At 42.3% G+C, this 18,843-nt stretch overlaps 1 protein-coding gene across 50 annotated transcripts in view; it reads right to left on the reverse strand.

Annotated features, from left to right (window-relative positions):
• Positions 1-547: 547 nt before the first annotated feature.
• LOC121642654 (protocadherin gamma-C5-like) overlaps positions 548-18,843 on the reverse strand; it is a 324,465-nt gene continuing 306,169 nt past the window's right edge. For 35 of the 50 annotated variants that reach the window (XM_041989459.1, XM_041989449.1, XM_041989458.1 and 32 more), the window contains 4 exons: positions 8,230-8,288; positions 7,245-7,298; positions 4,673-4,770; positions 548-3,253 (listed from right to left, as the gene is read on the reverse strand). In XM_041989459.1, the coding sequence (XP_041845393.1) occupies positions 2,970-3,253; positions 4,673-4,770; positions 7,245-7,298; positions 8,230-8,288 (495 nt within the window). In that variant the 3' untranslated portion in view covers positions 548-2,969. Of the gene's footprint in view, positions 3,254-4,672; positions 4,771-7,244; positions 7,299-8,229; positions 8,289-12,270; positions 14,988-15,957; positions 18,565-18,843 lie in introns of those variants that run through there. The other 15 variants (XM_041989467.1, XM_041989470.1, XM_041989462.1 and 12 more) reach the window with 8 other exon arrangements.

Consider the following 18,843-nt stretch of genomic DNA (forward strand, 5'->3'; position numbering starts at 1 on the left):
AATACTGTATTAAAAAACAACATTTTAATACAGAAAAAGGCCTGAAACCAAATTATGATGATAAAATAAATAGCACAGCAGGCTTTTCCTATAATATTCTTGTGATTTTCTTGGCTAATATGATAGATTGCACATGTTATACAGCTAGTAACAAATAAAATCTGGACAAATAATAGTCCAGAATAAATCAGAGGCAAGACAATAACTCCCACAATATAATGCAATAATGGAGCAGCAGTTAAAGTCTGCTCAGTGTATGTTAAGTTTCTACTGGATGCTTTTTTTTTTTTTTGCTTTTTAATCTGCATTATTAATCCCTCTTAGACACATGTAGACAAAGACATGAAATGGAGAAATGATTAATGAAAGCTCTGTGGGATACATTAAGAAAGCTGCAGTCACTAAAATTTTAATGCAGAGCACGCGGCGTCTTAGACCTGTTACTCTTCACAGGTAGGTTTTATTTATCAGTCAGATTATCTGCAGATAACAAACTCAAACTCAGCCTGTGTAAAGATGTTAGCATTAAAAACACAGCACATGTAAGTATTTTTAATGATTTCTTTTTATTTGAAATGTCAGTGTTTAAGAGAAAATAAAACAGCAATATAAATATTAGCATAAAAATAAGAGTAACACGGGGAGTGTAGCGTGGGGGAGGGGGCTAAGCATTTGATAAGAAAGATAATACAGCAGGATAGAGTAGTATTAATTCAGCAGCGGACGGACTTACACATATATAATATTTATAATCATTTGTTCATATGGACAGAGAAAGAGAATGAGAGGCATTCTTTCACAAATGCACAAGATAAAATCACCGCAAAAGAACATTAAGAGGTTACAGAAGGATAGAAACATTTCCATTTTTTTTGTCTTGTTTTTTTTTTTTACAGGGTGATAAAAGATATAAGAGAAAATAAACACAAAAATATGCGCAACACATATCACAAGTTAACTAGTCTACGTGTGTCACTTTTGTTTACTTATCTAAAGTTATCTTTAATTAATTTATTTACATTGAAGAGTTAGTTGGCTTCCATGGTGCTTAGTTACTACATTGCAACACAAACTGTTGAAGAACATGTCAAATCTTTATTCACTGCTGATCTTTTTTTTTTTTTCCCCCAAACTGTGGTTTTGTTACTTTTCTTGAAAAACAAAATGCAACACATTCCAGTAGTAAGCCACGCCTTGTTGAGAGGGACTTTCATTTTCAGAATGGTGGATGTGGTCCCTGTTATACAAACACCTGGCTCATACCATCGACAGGACTCGTGTTTATTTACAGCGGGGAAGAGCCTCGTGGAACAGGGGAGTGGACGCAGGGAGGTGTGAAGTGGAAAGGATGAGGTTTCCCATTGATTTGAGTGGAGGAGATATTTCAAACGGCTTGCGAGCAGCTTCTCCTCACCAACAGGGACGACTGTGCTTGGCATTGTTGACCTCTATGTGGGTCAGTGCATTATAGAAATTTTAGAGGGCAGGTCAACTCTGGGTCCTCTGTACATTCAGCAAGTCAAGCCGAGGTTGTTTCCCACCCCCTGGTTGATACAATGGTGCCACCTCGGTCCATTCACCTCTCACCGCACCTCCTTCCACTCCCTTGAACCCAGCCTGCAAGCTGCCTTTTTTTTCATGCAGTTTTATCTGGCCAGGGGCCTGACAGACAGAAGGACGGCAATGTAAAGACTTCATATCTTAAAGAAACAACTCCACTATGCTATTGAATCATTATCTCCCAAAAAAGTTATTGTGTCACATCAACAAGTTTCTTCAGCACCTCAGGAAAGTGAAGGGAAAAGCTTCATTGATGCCCTATAGGCTTACAAAGTGTCTAGAAACTCCTAAGCACTTAAGTTTACCACATCTACATGTTTCCCTACAGACTGAAGTGATTACAACCCCCATCATCTTATCTTCAGAATACAAACAGTGCATTTCTCTTAGTTTGGCTCTTGTTTTGGGGTAGTGGGCAAGGAAAGGACACAAGTTGGGTGAGAGGAGGGGAGTGCAGTGGGTGCAGGGTAGCGGGACATATCTGTGCCCATCTGGAGGTGTTATACAAGAAGCCTGTCCCTGCTGCCAGACCACCTGCATGGACAGCGCAGCTTGTAACACATTGCCATGCCACCTGCACCCTCTGCCAGCCCATCCTCTGGGTGCATGCTCAGGTCATAAAATATCAAGAGGATTAAATTCTTATTTTTGAAGTTTTTTCAAAACTATTATTACAAATGTAATTATCATTTTGCGTCAAGTAAATGCTACATATGCATTGTGTTGACCGGCAATTGGAGGGAGGAAAGTGGATTCAGGACGTCCTCCTTTTTGCTTTTGCAATGCATAGTTTGCAACTCTAAACTAGTATATGTGGTTTGAACCTTAATGAGCATGCAGAAAAGTTTGTAATACCTGTCGAACAGCTTTGTGTTTTATGACCCCGCAAGGGTGATCCTATAGTGGACTCTAATGGATGGCGGCTAGTGTACTTTACAATAGCGGACTTCCCACCTCTGGGAAAGTGCACAATAAATCCAACAAGAAAGACATTAACATTTCATCTCTGAATACATCACTGCCTAAAGCCTTGTCATCCCTGCAAGGTTCCTTATACTGAATCTCTTTGTCCAAGTTTATTTGATTTTTTTTTAAAAGGAAAAAAGGAATAAGATACCAACCCCCCATTCCCTGCCAAAAATATCTAACCAGAAAAATTACATGAACAATATTAAACCTTTAGCACACCACAAGTTGGTAACACTTAACATCCTTCACCATATTCATTCTTCGAAGACTCATTAAGAACCACCAACAATGTCCATGTGAACAAAAGTGACATGCTGTCAAATTTTGACCATCATCAGTGACAGCAGAGCAGAGAGATACCTAATGGTGGGGTGTGGGGGGTTGAACTTCTCATCACATCAGACCGGCTTCATCATCCCTTCACCTCTCTCCATCCAGATCTACTTCTTCTCCTTCTTGGTAGACTTCTTCTTGGAGGCTGGGGTCTGGGCGGCCTTAGGGGGCTCGGGCTGGGCCGAGGCCTGGGGCGGGGGCAGCGCCTGCTGGGTGGCCTGCTGAGCCGTGGCCTGCTGCTGCTGGGGGTTGGAGGTGAGGGTGGCCGTGCTGCCGGGGATGTAGACGTTCTGGCGGTAGTCGGGCACGTGCTGCAGGGTGAACTGGGGGCTGTAGCGGGTGCTCAGACCCATGGTGCCGGGCCCAAGGGTGGCCGTAGCCTCACTCACTTCTGGGGAGAAGAGAGGCAGAGTGGGGGAATGAGGGGTGAGGAAGGAGGGGAGGATAGGGGGGAAGGAGTTGGGGTGAAATGTGTTAGGCAAATGCTGGAAAGATTTAGTGTGACAGTGTTACATAGAAGCAGTGAAACAGGTCAAAAAAGGAGATTCAACCTTTTTTGAAGGCTTTTATAAGATTTAATTTGAGGTGTTTAATAGGAGTGACAATCAGTGTGATTATGAGAGTCAGTGTGCTGAGCTAAAAAACTGAGGAGGGAATAAGTTGAAAAAATATGAACAAAAGTGGCAGAAGAGATGAAACTACATATATGTGCAGGGGTGTTTTTTCTTTTCTTTTTTTTTTTTTTTAAATCTAAAAACAGGCAAAAAACTATTTCCAAAATGTGCTCAAATGTTTTTCTGGGTCTGTATCAAGCATGCGTCTGTGTGTTCATGACATAGCTGCTCAGCTCATAATTCTCCCACAGCCCCTGCATTGCAGAGCTAGAGACACAAGCTGTCCCTCCCCCATTCCTGTAGCTTCTGTCAGCCTATATAAACACACACATCCACATGAAAAAAAACATACAAACTGGGCTGGCTTACAAAAGGCAAAAGAGATACTGAATGCTTATTTCTTTTACCTAATTCATGCATTCTGTCTATCTATAGTGACGTTGAGTATCGAATGGGGATGACCTTCAGTGTTTATCACAGTCACTGTTTGTTCTTTCCTCTGACATACAGGCTACCATCATGCCCTGCACACAGTCTCATTTCTCCTTCCAGTGGAAAAATTCCTCGCAACATCCAGAGTGGAGTCCAAGAAGGAGATATGATGTGTTGAAATACCACTGGAAATAATGACTTGAGTCTGTTTGGCAAATAACCTCACTGAGTTCGTCTCTCCTTATTTTCTGTTTGGTCTTGCTTTGTCTGTTATTAGCCAACATTAGGGGTCTTTTTCCATTTGATCACAAAGCCTTCCACGTTTACAACCTGATTATGACTCACTATGTCTGTGTGTCCCCCATTTACTTGCCAGATTTTTTAGTTTAGCACCAGGGTATTGAATGTGTGTTGTGGAATATCCGACTCGTAAGTTCATAGTGTTCCTGCAGCTCTGCTTATGATAAAACACTGAGCATATGACAGTGTGTACAGTGGAAACAAACATCTCTTGTGTTTTTAAATGCAATAAATCAGCTTGTGTCCACTGTCTTGACTGTGTGTACTTACAAGATCACATCCATTGCATGTAAACATCTATGTGGAGCTTTATCAATGAGCAAGCTGCCCTTGATCAAACAGGAAGCTACACAAACCACCTCCTCCCACACACCCATGAGCACACAGACAGAAATAAACCTTTTTAGAAAAAGAGAAGATGAGCTGATGGAAGGAGCCAATAGGTGGTAAGGTTTAGGACTCACCGTTAGCTGCAGCCATCAGAGCCTGGAGCTGCTCAGCTTCAGTAGGGGGCTGAGGCCAGGGGCCAGTTCCCATGGCAACTTCAGGTCCTCCAGTTGCCCTGTGATGAAAATAAAGAAAGAACAACTGTAAGTAAGTTGGTGGGTTCATCCTCTACACTGTGTGTGTGTGTGTTTTCTTTTAGCTCACTGGATTGACAGTTGGTGGTTTATGATGTAAAAAGCAAAGCAGCTGATGGTGGACTCAGAAAGAATAACAAGGAAGATTTACAAAACAGGACGCGGCTCAAACAAATGCATGCTCGCATTAAAGCATGAACAAACACATCTGTATGCAGCAGCAGGTGCATTGGTATATTCATTGTACAATATTCACACACTCGCTGGTATTAACGAGTGCGTTGAGCCGTCTAGTAAATCTGATTAAATATTTAATGATTCCACCTTTAGAGGAAATAGCTGTCTGCACAGTCACAAAGGAAGCACTCAGCGAGTGCTGAACATTTCCATCTGGGCAAACTTCACCTCCAAAGCCTGCTGTATTTACAATCTGCCATTTGCATGTAGGGCTAACAAAGGAGAAAGCAGACATGATCTAGACTGCTCACCAACTTACGCCCACACGTGTGCCACACCAACATAATCTCTACAACTGACAACTGGGTCACAATGCTTTAATCCTGCCTTTCCTTCTGTTGCCAAAGTGCAAATACATGTCCATCATTGGACTTTTACACAGTTGAGTCGTATGTTGTCTGTGTGAAACTAGTACAACATGTCAACAGATAAAGTAATAATGTAATTGACTACACCAGAAGTGATGCACAAGTAAGAAATTCCATTAAAAACTCCAAAAATGGGTACTTCTTCAGCTGCACAGAGCAGAAAAAATACAGTCAACCTTCTAGGCTGTAGGTCAGTGTGTGCAGCACACCAGGAATTTGGCTCTTTGGGCAAATAAATGTGGACATACTGCACTGTGAAAAGAGTTGACATATGAAATTTTCGCACTTCTTTTGAAATTTACAGCAGATTCATCATTCTTTGAATAACTCTGTAGACCAACATTGCCCTAATACCACCAGGTTTAAAAATAAGAAAAAACAGATGGTATGGCCTAAAACAAGGCCTCAACATGGATTTCATTTGTAGATAAATAAAGAGACAAAAGGCACTGAAACAGCTTAAATCCAAAGAACTGTAGTGAGCTGTCTCATGCAAGCTCTGAGAAGAACTGTTGCTGATTTAAATAGCATTGAAGTAAGCCGGGGGGGAAAAAAAGATATTATCGTATTACTTCTGGCAGAATCGTCATATTACCTTCAGTGCCTAATACTTTTGCATGGTAGATAGTGAGTTAAATGCATGGGATGTAAACAGGAACTCTCTTTTCTACTCTAAAACCAACTAAAAGAACCACAAACAAATTGGTCTGCTTTGGGGAATAAAGAGAAAGTAAAGGACAAGACGAGACAAAGTGAAAAAGGAATTCTAAGACAAAAACGAGGCCCTGCTGCAGAGCAGGTTGCCAGATTGTATTGCCAAAACTCAGAAGTGGTTCTCAGCTGAGTGCCAGGGAGAAACTGAGGAAGAGAGACATGTGGGTCTTTTGCCAGGCAGCCAATGAGAAACAGGCTGAGGAAAAACACAGCCAGGACAGCCATTTTGTGCCTTTTTATACAACTTAAGATAAGAGGGAACGCTTCATTTAGGTTAAATTGGCGCATCTTTGTGCTTATCACATCCTGTGGTCTTCTGTAATGTTTCCTCTGGTCAAGATTATCACTTCCTGTGGGCAAGATTGGACTCTGCTGACCACAGGGATGTCTTTGGTTGTCCAGACAGGACTAGCTTTCCTTTATTTCCCCTGCAACCTTGGAAAACACGTTTTATCTATAAGAATGGCTCCTCTTTTTGATATTTTCAGAGAATCTTTATGACATTAATTTCAAACTTAATTTAGGCCCATTCCTTCAGTCACATGATGCCGATGTCATTCCCATCTAAAAGTTGACCTCAACAGTTTAACTTCACTGGGGAACTTTTGGGCATTCTTCAAAAATTAATCCATGGACAGATGTTTTCATTGTCCTCCGGTTCATAAATCACACGAAAAAGCCACATGTGGTGATGTTGAGCTACAACCATCACAGACACAAATCAAAGGCAACACTGAGTGATTAAGCGAGTCTCGCAGAAGTGGATTAAGGAGCTCTCAGACTATAATGACTATATGTATAGCACACATATACAAGGCAGAGCATATCTATAAAACACTGCACACAAACGCATCACAGTCCTCTCTACGCCACAGCAGGCATTGTGGCCTAAACACAACGATCAACAACAAACCCCATCAAACTTTTAGGGAGACTAACAGAAGCTATGGGTTAGGTATATCTACACACAGCACAGCACTCAACTGCAATGAACTAGCTAAAGGATTTCAGTCACTCTCTGCCCTTATCAGTGGATGAATTTCCCTTTCCACTAAGTATAAAATTTACAAAACCAGACCCTGATCAGCTGCTAAGGACAGAAAGTGACCATACAATGTCTAAGTCTAAATTGGTACCTTGTCCCACTCTTCGGCGTCCATCGTATGTGTGTACCGTATGGCATGTGGGGACTAAAAACACAACATGTTATACAGCCTGAAAGAAGCATTGTGTATTTGACTGATGATTGGGGCTTGTTTAAACACAAAGAACTGAGATTCTGTGATCTACTGTAGATCTATGTTGATTCTATCATATATATCAACACATTTTATTTCTTTTTATAAAGGATATTTTAAGATGGATTATGTCCAATGTATCCCTCAATCCCAGAGTTCTAATAAAACTAGTGGTTTATTTAGTATGTCTAACACTTTCCTAATGACACAGCTCTTTTCCCCAGCTGGTATTCTTCAGGGAGAGGCCTTGACACACAGAATATTATGTGCAATCACTGTTTGGAAAACTCCTACTGCACACAATCCATTTTAGCCCACACAACATTGGCAAAAAAGCAACACACATCCTTCTCAAACTACACAACTGAATAAAAAAAAAAAAAAAAAAAAAGCTCTCATCTTCTGCTTTTAAAATGCATGTCTTCAATCTCATGAAGTAAAATGAAGTGAGAACAAGATGGATAAACACATTCTCCCATCCCCCCTCCTGCTTTGGTCACCGTTCCTCATCAGCAGTACTGAGTGATGGTGCACAGGCTCAGGAAGCGCAGAGGAGGGGGAGGGGAGTGGAAGCTGCGGCAGCCATTTTAAAAGCAGCCTGGTAACAGGCAGAGATGCTCGTTCAGGAATCTGAATGCACAGAGCAGCATCACTCAAGGAAAAGTGAGCACCATCAAACAAGGGAGTGTAATTCAAAGTCAGATTAAGACTTTGAGCTCATTTGTATAATACAATCATGCATGCAGGTAGCTGGTTGTTATGGTTACAGCGACCCCTTTTATTTCTTGTTTCCTCACTCTTTGTCTTTACAATGAGCAACAACGCAGTGCTGATTTTACTGGGTATTTTATCAGTGTGTGCAAGTGTGTCTCTGTTGACTCACCCACTAGGTCCAGGCCTCTGTCCTTGTGTAAAGCGCCAGTCATTGTTGGGAGGTTTTTGCTGTGAAGAAAACAGAAGATGCAAGATGAAATGACTATTTCATTGCAGCAACAGCGAGGTGCTTTGTGATATTTGTGCCTAGCCAAGACATCTGCATGTTTTGTGTGATTTTGTGATAAACCTCTTAGTTTTTCACTGACAAAGTGGGTATATATGTCTTTTTGGGCATCCATGTTGTTCTAAATGCTCTGGGGCATCAAATGTTGCACACTCATACACACACACACACACAAATACAAACTGGGGCACTGCATATAAAAACTGGATTGAACACTGACAACAAAAAGCAGACAGTTTGAGAAACAGAACAGGATAAATAGTTAAATGAGCATTGGGCTGAATAACAGGACAATGCAACCAGAAAATGAATACAATGCTGATGACAGTACACATAAAGAACAGTTTAGAAAGCAAATCATAAGTTAATAATAAAATATTAATAAGGCAGAGCTTTATCACTGTTTGAGGGACTTACTGATAGGTTTTTCTGATTTTACTAGAAATTTGTTTTAATTTATACAGGACAGAGGGCACAGAAAGTCTTTACAAAATAGACATGCTTGTAATTCTGAAACAAAAACTTGCTGAAGAAAAAGCTGCACCAGTCATTAAGCAGTGATAAAAAAGCATTTCTCTTCTCTGTCTGTTGCTGCTACTCTCCATTAATGTCTTCAAGCTCAATGCACTCCTGTCCATCTCTACCTCACTGGCCATGTCACCATGTCTTTTCCATCTCTCCAGCTCTTACTTTCTCTCTCTCAGGCTCTCTTGTTGTGCAGTGATGCGGTGAATAAAACCCTGGCTTGGCTCCAGATTCTGCTGCCTAATCGACACAAGAGCTCCCCAGAGAGAGAGGCCAGCAGCATGATGTGCTGCATTATTAAAAGAGCTGTCCTACCCGAGGGAATGATGGAGAGAAACAAGAGAGCAGGCGAGAAAAATGACAGATTCCAGCAAAAGTTTCTATACAAAAGGAGCAGACGAGCTGTTGATTATTGTGACTGGAGGATCTTTTAGAATACAGGAAATAGGACATAAGTGCAGCAGTGAACAGAAAGACACCCCATCTTGAAACTTGAAATTAAAGACCAGTGAAATTCAGGAAGAATTATGAAATGATGGAACTTTATATGGAATCAGTGGTCATTCAATAAAACGATGACAGAACAGCCTCGTAGTGTATGTAGTACTGAGTGAAATTAGATGTCAGAGGATTCAATTTCAGTGTTACTTTTAAAGGAGTCAGTTTACAATGATGGTCCCTCAGCTTCCAGATAAAGTCAGGATGGCTGTGTCCTCATAATAAACTGCAGGGACACACGTGATGAGTTATCATTGCAACATGAAACACCCATTGATGGGAATCTCAACTCCTAAACTCGTTTAAAGCAGAGATTGCTCAACATTAAAAATTGCAGGTGAGATGTAGGTAAAGAAAAAGATCAGCATGGAGGCAGATCCACAGACAGAAGCCCGCCATTCCAGCTAAATATCATTCCAGTAGACATCTAAAAATTCCCATTGTGGATCTTTACAAAAATCAACCAAGCAACATGAGTTGCTCACTCAGATTTAAAAACGCACAAGATGTGTTTTCAAAGTGTATGTTATATCTGATGGAAATAGTAAAGGTCAGACAGACTAGTTAGGTAGATGCTGCCAAAGCAGTGAGATGATGGGATTACAGCTGAGTAGACTCAAATTCTCATCCAACAGAAAGACTCACACTAACCTGGAAGCTTTAAAAGCCATCAATCTGCTTCCACCACATCTTTCATTTAAATCAAAGAGCTCTAAGGCATCCTCAGGTAAATTACAACCAGACTGTGTTACACCATAATATGTCAGTTGAAGAACTACTGTGTGGTCAGCTGGATTTATCAGGGGGGAAATCTGGACTCATCTGCACATGGGTGCATCTGTATGCCATCCAGCACATTTGGTTTACTTTTGTTACACTTGTTCATTATTGCAGGAAAATTTTTGTCCAGGTGCATGAAGTACAATCAACATAACACCAGCCCTTTTTCTTCTTCTGAGACAAGTGTTAAAAATACCACACATGCATACACTTCGAACACATATGCAAGTCTTTCGACATTTTGACAATTGTGTTTTGGGGAAGGATTTTTGCTGACTGCACTTTTTGGCACACCTGCAGAATTTAGCCTTCATACACCAAAGCATATGTGCTGGCAATAATTAACAACATCAGTTGATAGTTTTACTAAGCTGCAAGAATCAATTTTTCACTTGTGCACCTTTATCATCCATTAAAAAAAGCATATTACTAAACACTTGGCCTCACTTAGGGCACATGCCAACCCATGCAATATCCAATGAGCTGCATGGCTAGAAACCTAACGCATAATCATGGGAATATTCATATGCAGAAACAAATGATTCATTGAAAAGATGGAAGAGGTGAGTGTTATTACACCATTTGTACTGAGTCAAACTCATGACATGCTCCAAACAGTCATTTCCCCTAAAACTTTCCGTGTTCAACCACAGTTAAATAGCGTGCCAAAGCAGCACACTGCAGATGAATAGTTGACACAAAGAGGAGTAGTGGGAAAGAAATTAAAGCCCCAGGGTCCTGCTAAAATTTCACACTACTGTGGGGTTTCTCGTGCCTGATGCTTTGTACTCAATCTCATGCGCACAAGCACGTAAACACCCGTAGTCATGGCTGCTGCTCTAAAGTCATTGTGGTCTAGGCCATCTGTCACTGTAACACATGCGAATAAAGCTGCCCTTCCTTTCCAGTTATCTATCCCTCTATCTCTTTTCCACTGCTGTCCTCATTGCACACGTGTCACTAAAAAAGAGACAGATGGCACCCTGCTGACCTCAGGGACAGCATAACTCAATGTAGTTCATATAGCACAAAGTCATAGAAAAATGAGAAATGCATACATGTTAAAAAGAATGAAATGTAAACGTTATTGAGATTATACTGCAGCAGTTTAACAGCCCTTGACCACAAAATCTTTAGAATTTATCCTTGTTATTGTGATAAAGATAAATGGATTAAGAATGACAAAACTGCTGTTTCCCCCCTCAACCGAATTCCACAAAAGGGAATCACCTTGATGAGAGTGCTGTCAGCCATTCTCTATCCCTGCCAGTATTCTATCCACTTAACTACAAAATGGGTCACCTGTGTTTCATGCATGTGATCATTACCTGGTTATCTCCCATTGAAACCTCACTGTAAAATCACAAAAACTGGCATCTATGAACAGCAGTTACAAATGACTACACTTATGTGATACAACAAGAACAGCCTCCTATATGTGAGACCTGGAACCAATCACCAAAGTTCTGAGGACAACAGGAAGTCAGGGGTCAGGCAAATGACCCCATGAATTCCTGTTTTTCAGCTACTGCTTTATTCTTTGGCGTTCTACCCCTCTTACCATTTTCCTCTCCTTCACCCCCCTCATCCCTCCCTCTGTCATCCTGTTCCTCTCTGTCTCCCTGCATTTCCACTGAGCCAACTCTGTAGGACCCATTTTCATCTGGATGTCTCCTCCTCTCCATCTGTTGCAAGTGCTAATGTTTCCTCCTGTCCTTTTCCTTTGCCAGTTTAACTGCCTTCCACTAGCTTCTTTCCTCTTCACTGATCTGTGTCTGCACCTTTCTAGCTCAAGAAGAAAGCACACTCTGTCATCAGTGATACTAACCACATTTCCTCCCCAAGGGTAAAAATATTAAGCCCTTCTTTACTCTGCTAAAAACCTGTCTAGTAGATCCACAAGCTCTTAGAAACCATTCACTGTGTGGAAAGAAGATCCCCCAGCTAAATTAGTATTGATTCTGATAAAACAGTATAATATCACAGGTCAAAACAAAGTGCCCTAAACTATTTTCTTTAATGATAAAGTAAAACTTGGAATTTCAAAAACCTTTACATTAATTTCCACTGTAACACCATGTCGGTTCAGTGCAACACTTCCCGTCCCTCTTAAGCCCTCACCTCATTGGCTGAGTCCATAAGGTGCTTCCTGCTGAGTGTCATGTTGAGTGTGTTGTTGTGACTCAGCATGGGTGTCTTCATAAATACAAAGTCACTTCTGCTAGATATGGTGGAGTAACAGGGTCTATATGTGCGTGTGTGTGGCTCCTGGGGACCACCCACAACCTCCATATATCGTATGGGTCCATCAGTGTTGAGCTGCAGGTGCAGGTCTTTGCTAGGTCTCTGATGGTAGCGGCTGGACCTGTGGTGGCCAAAGCAGCAGCACTCAGAGCCCCCCAGCCCTGGGCCACGGTGCCTTAAACAGCGCACCATGAGAACAAAGAATGTGATGAAGGACACAGCTGAAACACAGGCTAGAGAGATGATAAGGTACAAAGTGATATCCGACATCCCAGTGTGGTGGTAGAAGTGGTTTTGGCGACGGTTTACTGGAGTTTCGTTGGCTGTGGCCTTCTCATCCACAGTTACTGTAATGTTCACAGAGCTGGACTTTGGTGGGTCCCCATTATCCTGGATGATGACGGTTATGTCATACGTTGAACCAGTTTCCTCCTCGGCCCACTTGCGAGCTGTGCGGAGCTCCCCAGTGTGTGCCCCAATACGGAACATGCCAGCATTTGGTCCAGGGGCGATTGAGTAAAACAACCATGCATTGTGCCCACTGTCTGCATCTACCCCAACCAGTTTATTTATGAGGTATCCTGCGCTGGCAGATGGGGGCACAGTGAGTTGCAATCTCTTGTCTTTAGGGTAGGAGGGGTGTACAATCACTGGTGCATTGTCATTGACATCCACTACAAACACATGCACAGTGACGTTTGTTGTCCTTGGGGGCACCCCAGCATCCTGAGCTTGTACCTCAAAACGAAAAGCATTAAGCTGCTCATGATCCAGTGAACGCATGCTGTAGATGTGGCCACTTTCTGGGTTAATGTAGACATAAGAAGATATAGATGAGCCCTGGACCATGGTGGGAAGGATGGAATAGGAGATGCGAGCATTTTCACCAAGGTCTGGGTCAGTGGCAGAAACAATAGCAATGGGGGAGCTGGGTGCGTTGTTCTCTGGGATGTCCACAGAATATGAAGGCTGAGAGAAGGTGGGGGCATTATCATTTACATCTGAAAGTTTCACCACAAAAGTGGTTTGGGATGAAAGGGGAGGGGAGCCAGCATCAGTAGCCTTGATGACCACTGTATACTCTGGGACAGTCTCATGGTCCAGTTTAGCAGCAGTGGTGAGACTGTAATGCATGCCAAAGGCTGAATTAAGTTTGAATGGCAAACCTGGTGGGATAGTTAATTTAACCTCCCCATTCACACCAGAATCCAAGTCACGTGCACTTATGAGCGCTACAACGGTCTCTGGTGCTGAGTCTTCTCTGATGGAGCTCGTAAGTGACGTAAGCGTCACCTCCGGTGCATTGTCATTCACATCAATGATATCCACTATGACGTTACAGGAACCCTCCATAGCGGGAGAGCCGCCATCTCTGGCCTGTACTGTGAGGTGATATGCAGTGGCCTTCTCATAATCCACATCGCCCTTCACACGGATCTCTCCAGTTTTAGAATCCACACTGAAAAGCTGGAGAACGCGTTCCGGTGTGTATTTACTAAACAGGAATGATATCTGACCGTTGTTACCCGAATCAGCATCTGTAGCGTTTAATTTCGTTACTAAAGTGCCCCGTGCAACATTTTCTAATAGGTTAACTTTCTTTACAGGTTCGTCAAAGACCGGTGCATTGTCATTTACATCCAGAATTTTAATGAGCAGGAGAGTTGAGCCAGATTTCTCCGGCTGACCTCCATCCACAGCAGTGAGCAACAGGCGAAACGAGGCCTGCTTCTCCCTGTCCAAAGGTTTATCCACTACTAGCTCTGGAAACTTGCTTCCATCACTTTTAGTTTGCACATTCAAAATGAAAAAGTCATTTGTTGCCACATGGTAAGTGCGTAAAGAGTTCGTGCCCACGTCTGGATCGTGTGCGCTTTCCAAACGGAACCGTGTGCCCGGCGCTGCCGCCTCTGATACTTCCAACGAAATGTTTCTGGTTGAGAACTGCGGTGCGTTGTCATTCACATCCAGAATGTCCACCACGATGCGGTGAATGTCTAATGGGTCCTCTAAAAGTACTTGGAGATGTAGTGAACACGTTGAACTCAGTTCGCACAGTTGCTCCCTGTCAATTTTCTGTTTAATTACCAGATCGCCTGTTGTCTGTTTGACCTCGAAATACTGCACTGAGTCCGAGACCACCCGCAACCTTCTCTGGACAATCCCTTGAGCAGTAAGACCCAAATCTTTAGCGATGTTTCCAACGACAGAGCCAGGGCTTAGTTCCTCCGATACGGAATAGCTAAGCTGAGCAGATGCCGAAGATACGCAGGCTAGATAGACGTAAATCCTCCACAGCCTCCCTCCTCCAGAGCGCTTCCTCTGTCTGGAGTCCATTGTGCTGCGCTCCGATCAGGAAATTTTCTTACTTCTTCTTTTACCGTAACGTATCCATGATAGTGTTAAAACGAGGCTACGCGGCTCGATGAGAACATTTCCATTCTAAAAGTAAAGTGATGTGAAGCTTTGATTTGACCATGACGGCTAACTTAAAATACAAAACGAAACACAAGACCGAAAATCAAAGTATTTTCTAACTCCACTAAAACTCTGCTCTGTGTCCTCTGCTCAGTCTCTTCATGGGCGGAGAGAAAGCACAGAGGCCTTCCCTCTCACTGGGAATATGGGCTGGACCAGTGTAGTCACACTTCTCTCTCTCTCACTCACCCACACACACAAACTTTTTAGTGAGTGCTCTTCCTCTGACCAGTTTCAACCAGCAGATATCAAGTTTTAAATGTTACAGGCACAACACAAACTTTAGGAAGACATGGTAAAAAAGACAGACAAAGGGAAGACAGAACTTATTGTTTATATGAAAAATAACCAGTGTTTGTAGTCAGTGCTCTCTACGAACGTTTCTCGTATTTCAAACAGTGGCTTGTCAAACAGAAACCAAATAGAAGCAATGCTTGTTTTATCCGCATGGGGGCGTGATTTCCAAGTTGCATTTTCCTTGAGGCCAAGTTAACAGAAAAAGTTTATCAAGACCAAAGATCAAAGAGGCCTCTTTGTAGAATCAAGCAATTTGATAAAACATATTTATGTATACAAAAAGTAAAATCATAGACGACTAGGCAAAAAAAAACAAAAAAAAAAAAAACAAACAAAAAAACAAAAAACAAATATAATTAATCCTTAATCCCATTCAAAATTATACATCAAATGTAGTATCTTTATTTTAACACTAAGCAAAATTTATTTTAAGATTGATAATTTAAAAGGCATAAATTGAAATGATGTTATTTTATTAGTATATCATTATTTATTTGAATATAGCATATGCTAAAGTAGTTCCAAAATGATTTAGTATGGTAGTTGAGCTTGTTTAAGTCATTATCGCTTGAAAATTAACAACAATGTAAACAAGTAAAAAAACAAACAACAAAAGTAATGCCATACGTTGATGCCGCAGTGGATAACAATAGTAGTTCTCGGTCTATTTATGGTCAAGCAAAAATCGCAAAGGCTGAAAAAACAGTGTAATTAATTTTGTGAATGTATTTTATGTAAGTCCAGTTTGAAACACAATTTCAGACAGAGCCTTCAGGCTTTCCTGCTCACCTGTTGGCTCTCAAAGGTCCAGGTGCTGTCGGGTAAAGAAGCATCCAGAACACTGATCACCTCTTTAAAGTCTGTGGTGCTGCTGGGTTTAATCAAAGTCAAATCACTGTACTCTGACATCGGAGACATGCAGGACCTGAAGGACTGACTCTGAGACAACATGTCTCCTCCCAGGACCTCCACGTACTTTATAGGTCCATCAGTGTTGAGCTGAATCTGCAGGTTTCTGTTGGGGTTCTTGTAATCATCACAGTCGCTCCGTCTCACGCAGCAGCTGCTTCTGCTGTTCCTGATGCATTTCACCGCTAAGATGAGAAAAGTCACCAGAGACAGCACGGACACCGAGGCCAGAGAGAGAATCAAATAAAGGGTGATTCTCCCAGTTTTCTTGCTGGGCTCGGACACTTTGTGTCGGAGATCTAAGATGGGTTCATGGAGACCGTCCTCCAGCAGAATGGATACTGTGACGGTGGAGGACTGGACCGGTTCCCCGTCGTCCTTGATCTCTATAATCAGCCTCTGAGAGGAGTCGTCCTGCTCGGACACAGCGCGTTTAGTCCTCACCTCCCCTGTGTACAGATTAACAGCGAACAGAGAGGCGTCTGTGGCCTCCGCCAGTCTGTAGGAGATCCAGGCGTTGTGGCCCGAGTCAGCGTCCACTGCTGTCACCTTAGTAACCAGGTGACCCGCTTTAGCGGAGCGGGGCATCCTCTGATGAGAGAGGGAGCCCAGGGCAGCGGAGGAGGGGTAAATAACAGCGGGAGCATTGTCGTTCTGGTCCAGGATAAAAACATGGACAGTGATGTTGCTGCTGAGAGACGGAGAGCCCTGGTCCTTTGCCTGAACCTGAATCTGAAACACCTTCAGTTTCTCATAGTCAAACGAGTGCATGCTGTAGATGCTGCCGTTATCCGAGTTAATGTAAACATAAGATGAGACAGAAACGTCCTGAACTTTAGAGTCCAGTATAGAGTAAGAAATCTTTGCGTTTTCACCAGAATCCAAGTCAGATGCTGATACTGAGTACAGTATAGAACCTGGGACTCTATTCTCTTTGACATATACATTATAGAAGAGCTGACTAAATATAGGGGGGTTGTCATTCACATCAGTGATGCTTACAGGTATAGTTTTCTTACTTGACAGGGGAGGGGAGCCAGAATCAATGGCCGTTATCTCGATATTATATTTAGAGCAGCTCTCTCTGTCTAAAACACCACTGGTTACCAGTGCGTAGTTATTAGAAAATGACGGTTTCAGACTAAATGGTGAGCCTTTGGTGAGTTGTAACGTTACTTTACCATTATCACCGGAGTCAATGTCTCGTGCATTAATCAAAGCCACCACAGTGCCACTTGGCGCGTCCTCCCGCACAGGTTTTGGCTGAGAAGTGAAAATGATTTCCGGAGAGTTGTCATTAAAATCAGTAATGTCAACCTGAACACGACAATGACCCTCCATTTGAGGACTACCTTTGTCTTTCGCAGTTACATCGATGTCATATGACTTGGACGTTTCATAGTCTAATTCTCCTTTCAGAGTAATTTCACCTGTTAACGAGTTAATATCAAAGACCGAAAGCACAGAAGCTGCTGTCCGAGAGCCGAATGAGAATTCAATTTCCCCATTTACACCTTCATCTGCATCTGTTGCTTTAGGTTTAATAATAACAATTCCTTTGATACTTTCTTCACCCAGGGATACTTTGTAGACGCTTTTCTCAAATACTGGGAAATTATCATTAATGTCAAGCACGCTTATGGTTATTTGTGTGGTTCCAGATCTTACAGGATTTCCTCCATCCAACGCTGTTAGTAATATTTTGTGAATCGACCTCTTCTCTCTGTCCAAAGGTTTTTCTAATACAAGTTCAGGAACAATCTTACCACCCTCAATTTCCTTTATTTTAAGGGAACAACACTCGTTTTTACTGAGCACATATGACTTAAGTGAATTGCTTCCAACATCAGGGTCCGCTGCGCTTTCCAAGGGAAATCGCGTGCCAACTGCTGCTAATTCGGCTATATTCAAAGATAATTCGTTTGAAAGGAAACTTGGAGAATTGTCATTAATATCTCGTATTTCAACCTCAATCCGGTGTAACTGTAGCGGGTCTTCAATGACTACTTGCAGAGGTAACACGCAGCTGGCACTTTGTCCGCATAAAGCCTCTCTGTCTAGCCTGTCATTCACCACCAGCTCGCCTCTTCCCGCATCCACGCTGAAATACTGCTCACCAGCCTCGGATGCGACTCGCAGTTTACGGTCAAAAATGTCTGATAGTCCTAAACCCAGATCTTTGGCTAGGTTTCCAACAACAGTGCCCCGTTTCAGCTCCTCCTGGATACTGTAACGAGTCTGTCCCTTTATTGTAGTCCACAAGAGAAAGAAATGATGCCACCACAGCGCCAGCCATCTCCAGTTGCTGTATCCTTTCCTCTTTGTCATTCCTGATTCCAAGAAATACATCATTTCCATTCCACAAGAACCGAGATCATGAAGCCAAAATCCATATTCCAAGAGACCGACATATCCAGTTATGCATCCACGATCAAAGATTAAATCAAGATTTAACCTGGTACCCTAATATGAACCATTACTGTTCGCACAGTCTGAGCATTGTGGTTGCCGGGGCTGCTTGGGGGAGGGAGTAGATCTCTTTGTACAGTTCTGCATGCGATTGGTGCTCAGCATCTCTATCTGACATCCAATGAGAGAGAAACTGAGCAACACCGTTAAAGGCACATGAACGTTTTGTAATATCGTCACAAAACAACCAATACAAATACTGTCAATGAAACTGTCTCATCAGTTAGGCTATACAAATATAAAATCAGTGACTAAGCCAAGTTCAATTTTTGTATTTATATCACAAAATAGATTTTC

The sequence above is a fragment of the Melanotaenia boesemani genome, chromosome 7, assembly GCF_017639745.1.
Source record: "Melanotaenia boesemani isolate fMelBoe1 chromosome 7, fMelBoe1.pri, whole genome shotgun sequence".
In the NCBI taxonomy this organism is placed as follows: Eukaryota; Metazoa; Chordata; class Actinopteri; order Atheriniformes; family Melanotaeniidae; genus Melanotaenia; species Melanotaenia boesemani.